The sequence below is a fragment of the Xenopus laevis genome, chromosome 3S, assembly GCF_017654675.1.
Source record: "Xenopus laevis strain J_2021 chromosome 3S, Xenopus_laevis_v10.1, whole genome shotgun sequence".
Taxonomy (NCBI): Eukaryota; Metazoa; Chordata; class Amphibia; order Anura; family Pipidae; genus Xenopus; species Xenopus laevis.
In genome coordinates, this window is record NC_054376.1 from 91,647,588 (window position 1) to 91,658,495 (window position 10,908).

Below are 10,908 nucleotides of genomic sequence, written 5' to 3' on the forward strand. Positions count from 1 at the left end.
GCCTGTCTGTAATGTGTAAGGGTGTCTAAGATTTTCACATCCCTACATATATATATACCCATATCTATACTTACTATAGAGCTTAGTATCACAATAGCCTTTGATCTTGTCTGTCCAAGAAATCATCCAAGCCATTCTTAAGTTATTCCTACGTCTGAAAAAATGAAAAACTGACAAATGCAGGTATGGGTGGACACAGGTCTCTAGGCTCCACAACAGACCTGCAGCAACTTTAATTGGTACAAAAGTGGGGGCAAAAAAATGTGCCCCTTTTTTTGCAGTTTGCACCAAGTTAATAACTCTTTTAGATTTGCACGAGTGGCGTACAAATAGATTTTCTCTCAATTCTACAACAGTAAAAGCATGTCTTGCAGTACAAACAAATGCCCTGGAGGTTGGCTAGGGGGCGCTGTCGGAGCAGGCTGCAGCTGTTTGACAGAAATGAAGGTTTGGATTGTAAACATTGTCGTTGGTTTGAATGATCGAGAAGAAAAGACATTCCCCTTTTCTATGCGCTTCCTCAATACAAAAAGAAAGTAACAGGCAGGAACCTTTCCAGCCCCTACTCCTTCCCCGGATTCGGTCTTTCATTTTGGTTCCTGTCTGCACAGAGATATCTGCCCGCGGGGCCCTGGCACAGACATGTTCAGGAGGATTTTACAGCTGGTGAGCAGAGAGGGTAAAGCTGGGAAGTCAGCACGTGAATGGCACTGCCTAGTGATGTGTGTGAGTGGGTGGAATGAGCAGGGCCGTGCAAGCTCTCAGCCTGTAGTTAGTGATTCTACACTGATTTACAACAACCTGTGGCTGTCAGGCAGCTGTACACAATGGGAATGCTGGGAATTGTGCTGTTTGGATAGATGTCCTATACAGGTTGATGATTTATTATTATCAGTCCTGATATGTTCACATTTGTGTATCATTTACTGAACATGGGAAGGCTGCTGTGGGCAACAATGGGGTATCGGTTTGTTGCTATGAAACTCAGCAGTCTGGCCCTCCCTCACACAATCTCATGTCAAATCAGCTTGAGGAGGATCTAAAGTGCTGGGCAAGTGCATTGGGTTGCACCACTTAGTGCCATTGGCACACTGTTCAGCACAGGTACCCATTCAATGGCACACTGTTCAGCACAGGTACCCATTCAGCCTGTCACAGTTTTTGCTCTCAAGACACAGCACCAAGGGGAGATGGAGCAGCTGCATTCCCTCCTCCCTTCTTGCCCCCCTCCCTCCTCTCATTCTTTTGCTTCACAGCCAAGAAGCCCCAGAGCAGATACTACATGCCAGCCAGACAGGGCTACAGTGTGAATCTTCCATCTTGTAGCAGCTTGGTAAGAATGATTAATTTTTATTTTTATTACAAGAATTTGTAATACTATACTATACTTTCTATTGCTCCTGGAGGCTCATTTTTCAACAAGTGTGGCACGTAAAAATGGTTGAAGTACTTGCATCCTAACACTTGCTCTTCTGTATAGTTTGCAATGCACCAGCGCATCTGTCCGGCATCTACTGATGAACAGTGCACAAGTGTGCTCAGTGACTCTAGGTAACCCTGCAATTACTGCACCCTAGACATGGTGGTAACTTTAAGGTTCCTGTGGTCAGTAGCAGCAGCAAATTTGCTCCCAGCCAGTGATGCTTTTGCTGCATGGCCTAGACGGGATGTTATTCCCACTGTGCATATTCATGCCACAAATTAACCTGATTTGCGGCATCATGTAGGTAACTTTGCCCCTATTATGACGCATTGGCTGCACTTGCAGTGGATGCAACTTGATCTGTGTTTGATAATTGCACTTTGTGTACTGCATTTGCAATTGCAAGTGTACTTTGCAAAAATGGATGCAAACTTGTTCCCGTACTGATGCTATTTATTAAAGGTAGTTGCATCCAAACATACTCTTTGCACTTCCACAGTCATGCTAAATTCCAATGTGCCTCTGTCCTGCCTCTACTGATACTGTGCAAATGTGCTTATTGAGACCAAGCAATGCTAGAATTACAGCCATGGTAATTCACACATTTCAGACAGCAGGTAGCAACTGACTCATGCCCTGCAAATTGGCCGCTAATGCAATAATTCAAGTGTGCATCAGAAGTAATGCAATTCCCACTCCAATATGCATGTAAAAATTGCATTTTGCACATTGCACTTTGTTTGTGAATGGGCCATCTGCCACAGCATTAAAACAGTCTGACACAGAAGTTACTGAAGATGCATTTATTTGCAGAGTGACACTTTGGGACACTATCACAGTAAAGAACAAATTTGATACATTTTATTCCATCAGCTAAATAATTAATCAAATGCAATAAAAAATGTGATAGTAAGGAGCATAGGTGAGCCAAGTGTTGCACAACTTTTACAAGCCTTTTGTATATTCAACAATATAAAGACGCATGAAAGACCAGACCTCACCCAGGCTCTTTAAACATACAGAAATAATATTAAATAAATATAGAGCAGAGGGTGTGTGGCCTTTTGTATCTATGAGGACAGGTTCCAATAAAAATTGCCAGTCAATTTGGCAATGAAGTGAAGTTCATGGTTCTCCAGACCACAAACCAATAATTGGGCTACACCCCAAAGAACCCCTGGTGCCCCGATTGTACAATTGTTGCTCGGCCTATAGTGAAAATAGCTGCAAATTTCATAACAACTTATGTTCGATGAAGCAATTGCTGGTTACAGAATGTGGTATTGTTACACTGCTTGCAAAAACAGATATAAAGGGCAATTTTTTGAATTATTTCCTATCCACCTAAGTTATAACCATCTATTAAGTTTTCATTATATAGAATTATAATATGCTTTATTTTCTGTAATTATGTCAACATTTTTGTGAATTCCCTTGAATAAGTGGCTACATCACTTACTGTATGTAATCTATTATATGATTATTTTCTCTTTATTGGACCAGCTGATGCTGACACATCAAATATTTCTAAATACATTTATTGCTGTAGTGAATTCATTTGGTGTCCTATTAGCAGAAACTCAAACTATTGAGCCATAGAAACTGATATATGGAAAATGGAATTCACACTTCCCAAGGATAAATAAGTCAAATTAAAATACTTAACTTGCAACAAGTGCAAAAAGCTCTACTGAAACAGTTGCAGTTACTAACACGACACCTGAAGATCACTACAAGAAGACAGACGTACATGGCCCAACCCCACATTTGTACTAAACTTTAGCTTTGTATAATTTTATATATTTTATCTGTGTGTGTATGACCAGTTTATGAGGCTTTAAATAAAAGACTAATTGCCAAAATCACATGTTGCATATGGTCCATGTCTCTCTGCCTGCGGTTTTACTTTTTTTGTTGTTAATTTTTGTATTTTGTTACACTTATAAAGACGGTGAATGAGTATATGGCACATACTGTAGATATAGAACCTATTTAAAGCTTGCAATGGCTGAACCTTTTAAATTTATTTTACAGATGCAGTTCACCAGTCTGTGTTCATTATTGGGCAGAAGAAAAAGAGCTACGAGAAGAACGTATTGCTTCCTAAACAGGAAATGACTATAACTTGGGTGGAAATAAGGGGAGCAATCTGGGTGGATCTCTATCTAGTGTTCCAACTTACATCCTGACTGGGACTTACAGGTTTTTTCTTTTTTTTCTTTATTCCTCGGGGGATAGTGCATGAAGCAAATGCCATAATAGAATTGGTTAGGATAATCAGTCCCCCATGCCAAAAGTGGCAATAATTTGTTCTGAGTTACTTGTTTGATCTGGCGAACAGGTGGAGTTGTCAAACTTTGGAAAAGTCAGTTGCAAAGTGCATAGTGCCTTATCTAAACTGCCAAAAATGTGCACATATGTAGTATCTACTGACCTATGTATTTTGAACTGGCCTTTATAGTGATATTGTTTTGGATATTCTTAATGTGATGCAAAGACTTATTGGAATGAGTAGCTTTTTGGTGGGGAAGGGACATATCCGGTATTTGGTGCAAATATTTAGATTTAGTGTGGAGGGAAGTTAAGCTGTTCTATATTAGTCTATATGGATCGGCTCCTGGCTGTGGTCTAGGCAGAGCTTTTAAATGGCAATTGAAAGGCAGCCTGACAAGAGCAGGCTGGCCAGGTTCTATCTTTGTAGGATAAAGGAGAACTAAAGTTTAACAGAGAGACTGCACATTATGTTTTTAGATTCTGTACCAGCCCAAGGCAACCATGGCCCTTTGGCAGTGAAGATCTGTGAATCAGAATATGTCCCATGAGCTCCTCATCTCTTCTGCTGATTTCCAGCATATCCTCTGTGCTGCTGTCAGTTCCCTTAGCCTCGGGACCAACAATTTACTGTATATAGAACATAACATTTACTGTGCAAGGGTGATTAGTAATTCAGATTTTCATTACAGTGCAGCTCATTCAGTATATAAAATATGGCATTTCTACCCTAATTTGTTGTGTAGGGTTTAGTTTTCCTTTACGTTAGTTGGCTAAACTAAGTTAGGTATTTTGTGGTTACATTTCAATAATACTGCTTCTATTTACTTGTGTGAGTTGGTTTAGGTTGACTAAATCTACACAGGAGCTTCTTTGGTTACACAGGTTCAAAGGAAACCATAATTAAACCATAAGTCCCCATAGACGCAAAGATTTTTCTTTTTAGTGAAATCCGACCAATCCGTCAAATTATCGCGAAGTTAGTGGGATTCGAACGATCGTACATCTTACGATTTTTCGTCCGACATCTGTCAGAAAATTGATCAGCTAGTTTAAAAAATCTTTATCGGTCCCAGTGCAATCTATCTATGTTTGCAGGGCCAAGCAGGCAGCTACTCTTCAGTTTTACTGTCAATATCGCCTGAAATGGTCTTTTTAGTTGATGGACAAATCGTTTCAATATGATCGTGGTCTCACGATAAAGAAAAGATCTTTTAAAGGTCTTTACATCTATGGCTAGCTATAGTCTTTCAATGATTATTATTTCCCAAACCCACTTACACTAACAATGTTATGCAATCCCTCCCTCACCTTGTTTAGTAGTGAAGTGGTGGATTATAGGACCTGAGGTACCCTTGGTTTCCAGAAAATATGTGTACCACCCACTATGGAAAGCAAAGGGAATCCATCACTTCTTAGTGGAACAAGGTGAAGGTGGGGTTGCATTATCTTGTGAGCTTAAGGGAAGGATGGGAAATTGCTCTTGTTGAGGTTTCTGTTCAATCTCTCTCCTCTCTCCTCTCTCCTCTCTCCTCTCCCTCTCTCCTCTCTCTCTCTCTTCTCTCTCATACAGCAAACCGTGATCCAGTGCTTGATTTACAATTTTCATAATTTGACAGTAGTTAAAGAGGTTGTTCACCTATGAGTTATCTTTTATTGTGATGTAGAGAGTGGTATTCTGAGACAATTGATTTTCGTTTTTTCTTTCGATTTGCTTCCAATAAGGATTATTTATATCTTTGTTTGGATAAAGTACAAGATACTGTTTTATTATTACAGAGAAAAAGAAAATCATATTATACATTTTGAGCACCTGTTTACTCTTTGGGTGAGACCATACCTATTGCAACCCAGGATGCTTCTTTGGGTATGATCAATTCTCCATAGATGTGTGCAGTCTGTAACCTTCTGAGCATCATATTGATCAGGGTTAAGCGTAACTGTACCATTATTTGTTTCAAGTATCACCATGACTGCCTTTGCCAGCACAAAGACCCATAGCTAATGATCTCTCTCCAAAAGGAATTCTCCTTACTTTTGTACAGGGATATTCAGCTGCACAGTGCTGGACCAAAATTGAATAAGCAGTTATAGGTAATCTGATTTTAGTGTTGTTGCTTTAATCGCCTGTGGCTATGCAGTTACACAGGCAAGCTTTAGGTGGCTGAAACATTTATGTTTTGTATTATTACTTCTTTAGGACTATACTTATCTTTATCAGAAGTATCCTTTCGGTAATGTCTTGGATTTTCATAATTGATTACTGTGCACCAAACGATAACCGTTGCGCATATACAGTAATACTTTTTCCTGGGAGGAACTGGGAAATATTTCTTTAGGTTTTTTTATGTGACAGATAATGCTTAAAGGGATTCTGTCATGATTTTTATGATGTAGTTTTTATTTCTAAATTACACTGTTTACACTGCAAATAGTTCACTCTACAAAATAAAATTTCATTCCTGAACCAGCAAGTGTATTTCTTTTAGTTGTAATATTGGTGTGTAGGCAGCAATCTCGGGTCATTTTGCCTGGTCATGTGATTTCAGAAAGAGCCAGCACTTTAGGATGGAACTGCTTTCTGGCAGGCTGTTGTTTCTCATACACAATGTAACTGAATGTGTCACAGTGGGACCTGGATTTTACTATTGAGTGCTGTTCTTAGATCTGCCAGGGGGCTGTTATCTTGTGTTAGGGAGCTGCTATCTGGTTACCTTCCCATTGTCCTGATGATGGGCTGCTGGGGGGGGAGGGGTAATATCCCTCCAACTTGCAGTGCAGCAGTAAAGAGTGACTAAAGTTTATCAGAGCACAAGTCACATGACTGAGGGCAGCTGGGAAACTAACAATATGTCTAGCCCCATGTCAGATTTCAAAGTTAAATATAGAAAAATCTGTTTGCTATTTTGAAGAATGGATTTCAGTGCAGAAGTCTGCTGGAGCAGCACTATTAACTGATGCGTTTTAAAAAAAAAAACTTTTTTTTCCCATAACAGTACCCTTTAAACTTTGCCTTTAGAATGAATCATGAATGAGTAATGCCACACCTGTCTAAATCAGTAGCCCAAATGACAGTGTACTTTGGACTTTTGGCAAGAGCATACTAGTTAAGGGTTTATATGTTGGTTTAGTCCTCAACTTGACATGAAGTTAATTTGAGCTCTTAATGAATTACATTGTTTGTTATGTTATTGAGTGGTGATTTATTTGAATTTTCTGATTTTCTACCATTGGGTCAACTACTGCAAACAATAAATAAAACGTTTGGGCAGTTTTAAAATCACTGGTCCTAGCCTTCAGTGAGAAATCTGTGCTGTCTCAGACGCATACAGACAGAAATATAATTTACAAAAACCCTGGTGCACACAGTGCTCAGCCCCCACTTGTTTTTTAGCCAAAAGGACGATTTTAGCACATGGCATACTGAAATTTAGAGGAAATGTAAAAAATATTGTCAATGCATAGACTATTGTTATAATTGATTGATTTATTTAATTGCATATTACTAAGCAGTTCACATGGCTCTTTGCTTGAAACTGTAGGTGTGGCTCAGATTCTGACTCACTGCTGCCATTAAATAATAAAGCTTCACAATGAAAATGAATGACTCCATTTCAAGTGAAGCTGAATTTGTCAATGGTGGATAGCCGGGATTAAAGCAACAAATACTCTACAGAATATACATGACTGAGCCATGCTATCCACGCAATGTGTACAGTAAAGAAAATGTAACAGCCTTTATGAGGACCAATTATAATTATTATTGGTGGTGGGGGGATGATTGACATGTGAATGGGTGGTGCCCGGGGGGGGTCACATCCTCTGGTGGGCCCAATGTTCTGTGGTCGATACCTGAACCTTGTTTTTATTCTGTTTACACATAAACTGAACTGAATTGTGTAGTTGATCTACCATATGTATTGGATGCAGATAGTAACAGCCTTGAAGGCATGGATTTTTGGGAAGGTTTTTTTTTTTTAATGGGGCAAAAGAGCCTGGAATCATCCCTACTAGCCCCCACTGTGTTTATTTAATTCAGTGGAAGGCACCAGGGGTCCCTTTTTGATTATTATAGTGTTAAAGGAACAGTTCAGTGTGAAAATAAAAACTGGGTAAATATAGTCTGTGCAAAATAAAACATGTTTCTAATATAGTTAGCCAAAAATGTAATGTATAAAGGCTGGAGTGACTGGGTGTGTAACATAATAGCCAGAACACTACTTCCTGCTTTTCAGCTCTATAACTGAGTCAGTGACTTGAAGGGGAGCCACATGGTACATACCTGTTCAGTGGGTTTGCAATTGATCCTCAGCATTCAGCTCAGATTCAAAAGCAACAGTTATGACCCATGTGCCCCCCGTCAAGTCTCGGATTGGTTACTGCCTGGCAACCAGGGTAACCAGTCAGTGTAAACCAAGAGAGCTGAAAAGCAGGAAGTAGTGTTCTGGCTATTAAGTTACATACCCAGTCTCTCCAGCCTTTATACATTACATTTTTGTTTAAATAACTATATTAGAAACATTTTTTATTTTGCACAGCCTATCCATTTACCCAGTTTTTATTTTTACACTGAACAGTTCCTTTAAACACCAATGTGTTACTCACAATCCTGTCTGTGGGACTCAAACTTCACTCAGCGCAGAACGATTCCCTCAGTGAACATATTTGCCCTGCCTGTGTTTGTATTTATAAAGATGGAAATTATATGGTGTATTTAGTGTTGAAACATAATTGTCCACAACTTTGATGATGGCAAAATATTCGCCAAACAGTTTCTTCTTAATTTCCAAACTTGTATTCACATTTACCACCAACACAGTTATTTAACACAGCGAGCATGCACAGTGGCCCTGCTCTTTCAACCCCATCTCATTTGCGAGCCATCTGCAAATATTTGTGTACAATACGCAATTCACCTTATTTAGAAGAAAATTAAAAGAAAAGTCTTGAAACGGACCCCAGTCTGATTTAGAAGTGCTTGATGTAAAGGGTAAAGCTATAATTTAGATTGTAATTGTAAGTTCTACAGGGGCAGGAACCTCATTCCTCTTCTCTATAACACTTAGCACTTAATGTTCTTGTTAATATAACTGTAATATAACTTTGTATTTATATTTTATCATTGTAGTGGCCTCTGTGCTATATAAATAAAAATATACATACTTTACATACGTTTTCAGATCCATTTTTTGACTGAATGTGGTGGTGTGCAATGATTTGTGTCATGAGAACTGTAAACAATGTACATGTTTGACTTTTGCATGGAACAAGGGTCACTGAATTAAAGTGGCATTTTTTTTTTTTTTTTGGCTTTGCAAAGTCTGTTTTAATATAAAGGTATGGAACCTGTTATCCAGAATGCTCGGGACCTGGGGTTTTACAGATAACTGATCTTTCTGTAATTTGGATCTTCATATCTTAAGTCTACCATAATATCCCGTAAACATTAAATAAACCCAATAGGCTGGTTTTGGTTCCAATAAGGATTCATTATTTCTTAGTTTTGATCAAGTATATGGTACTGTTTTATTATTACAGAATTTTTTTTAAATTTTTTAATTATTTGGGTATAATGGAGTCTATAGGGGATGGCCCTTCTGTAATTTGGAGCTTTCTTGATAACGAGTTTCCGGATAACAGATCCCATACCAGTACTTTTTACATTGGTGCATTGCTAACTGTCTTGTCTTTCATTATTTTTAAGACTCCTGGCAGAGTTGGCTCACAGAGTTCTGAATCTGACTCATCGGCCACTCCTGGAAATGCTGAAAGCTCTTCAGAGGTAAGATTTTTATCCAGGAATCACACAGATAATATTCACCTTACATGCTCTTTGGAACAGGGACCTTGAGAATCACCTCATCATCATCATCATAGAGGAGCGCAGACTGTTGGAAAATCATTGACTACTGTGGAACTGCTCTTTGGAGCATATTTAAGTTGTTGTCTACTCACTGGTTATAAGAAATGATCAAAGGCATCATTAAAACATGATTCTTTCAAATGCTTAATTGAAAAAAAAAAAAAATTAAAATAAAAAAAGGTTAGGTTTAAGGCGGTCATTAGCTTTCGGTGGGAGATCTCCCCATATTCTTTGTAGCAGGAAGTGTGTGAACTCTCAGTTAGGGTTAGTCCAGACGAGGAGTTTCAGGGAGATTTAGTCGCCTGGCGACTTATCGCCTCTTCTGGGCGACAATCTCCCCCCGAACTGTCTCCGCATGTCTACCCATCCGCTATAATGAAAACTCGCCTTCACTTAAGCACAAGTGGCGCTTCATTTTCCGAAGTCGCCCGAAGTTTCCTCGTCAGGCAACTGATATGTATGTGTGTATATATATGTATGTATGTATGTATGTATGTATGTGTGTGTATATATATATATATATATATATATATATATATATATATATATATATATATATATATATATATATATATATATATATATATATAAATAACGAAAGAAAAAAGATGCACACCAGGGTTTGTGTACAAAAGATTAAAAATCCATATTTATTAGATTACATTAAAAAATTCGGCCAACGTTTCGGTCTGCTCCTAAGACCTTTATCAAGACCATATTTTTAGTACATCCACCATGTTTAAATAGCTAAAAACATGTGACTCCCCCAATTGTGCACACCCCCGCAATCATGTGACCATAAAGAGTGGGGGTGTGCACAATTGGGTGAGTGTGTATATGTGTATATATGTATATATGTATATATATATATATATATATATATATATATATATATATATATATATATAATATATATATATATATGTATGTATATACCTGTATGTATGGTGAGTGTTAATTGGTTTTACTTATTCATGGATACAATGTTTTTAAGTGTGTTATTGGTCTTGATAAAGGTCTTAGGAACAGACCGAAACGTTGACCTCCTTTTAACATGTATTGAATAAAATTTATCTTTTTAAAAAAGCTACAAAGGATCCCAGTGTGCACCTTACCTTTTTGGATTTTGTATGCAGCTGCAATTGGTAGCACCTGGGTCAATTGCTCCAGTGGTGTGCTGAACCGTTTGGATTGTGTGTGTGTGTGTATATATATATATATATATATATATATATATATATATATATATATATATATATATATATATATATATATATATATATATATATATATATATATATATATATATATATATATATATATATATATATATATATATATATATATATAT

The 10,908-nt window shown here is 37.8% G+C and overlaps 1 protein-coding gene across 3 annotated transcripts in view; it reads left to right on the top strand.

Annotated features, from left to right (window-relative positions):
- Positions 1–459: 459 nt before the first annotated feature.
- Positions 460–10,908, top strand: part of eea1.S (early endosome antigen 1 S homeolog) — a 45,360-nt gene continuing 34,911 nt past the window's right edge. The window contains exons 1-3 of one of the 3 annotated variants that reach the window (XM_018256016.2): positions 460–666; positions 3,458–3,625; positions 9,399–9,476. Coding sequence is in view for 1 of the 3 variants with exons in the window: in XM_018256015.2 (XP_018111504.1) it covers positions 643–666; positions 9,399–9,476 (102 nt within the window). In the remaining 2 variants the exon portion in view is untranslated. Of the gene's footprint in view, positions 667–699; positions 1,334–3,457; positions 3,626–9,398; positions 9,477–10,908 lie in introns of those variants that run through there. The other 2 variants (XM_018256017.2, XM_018256015.2) reach the window with 2 other exon arrangements.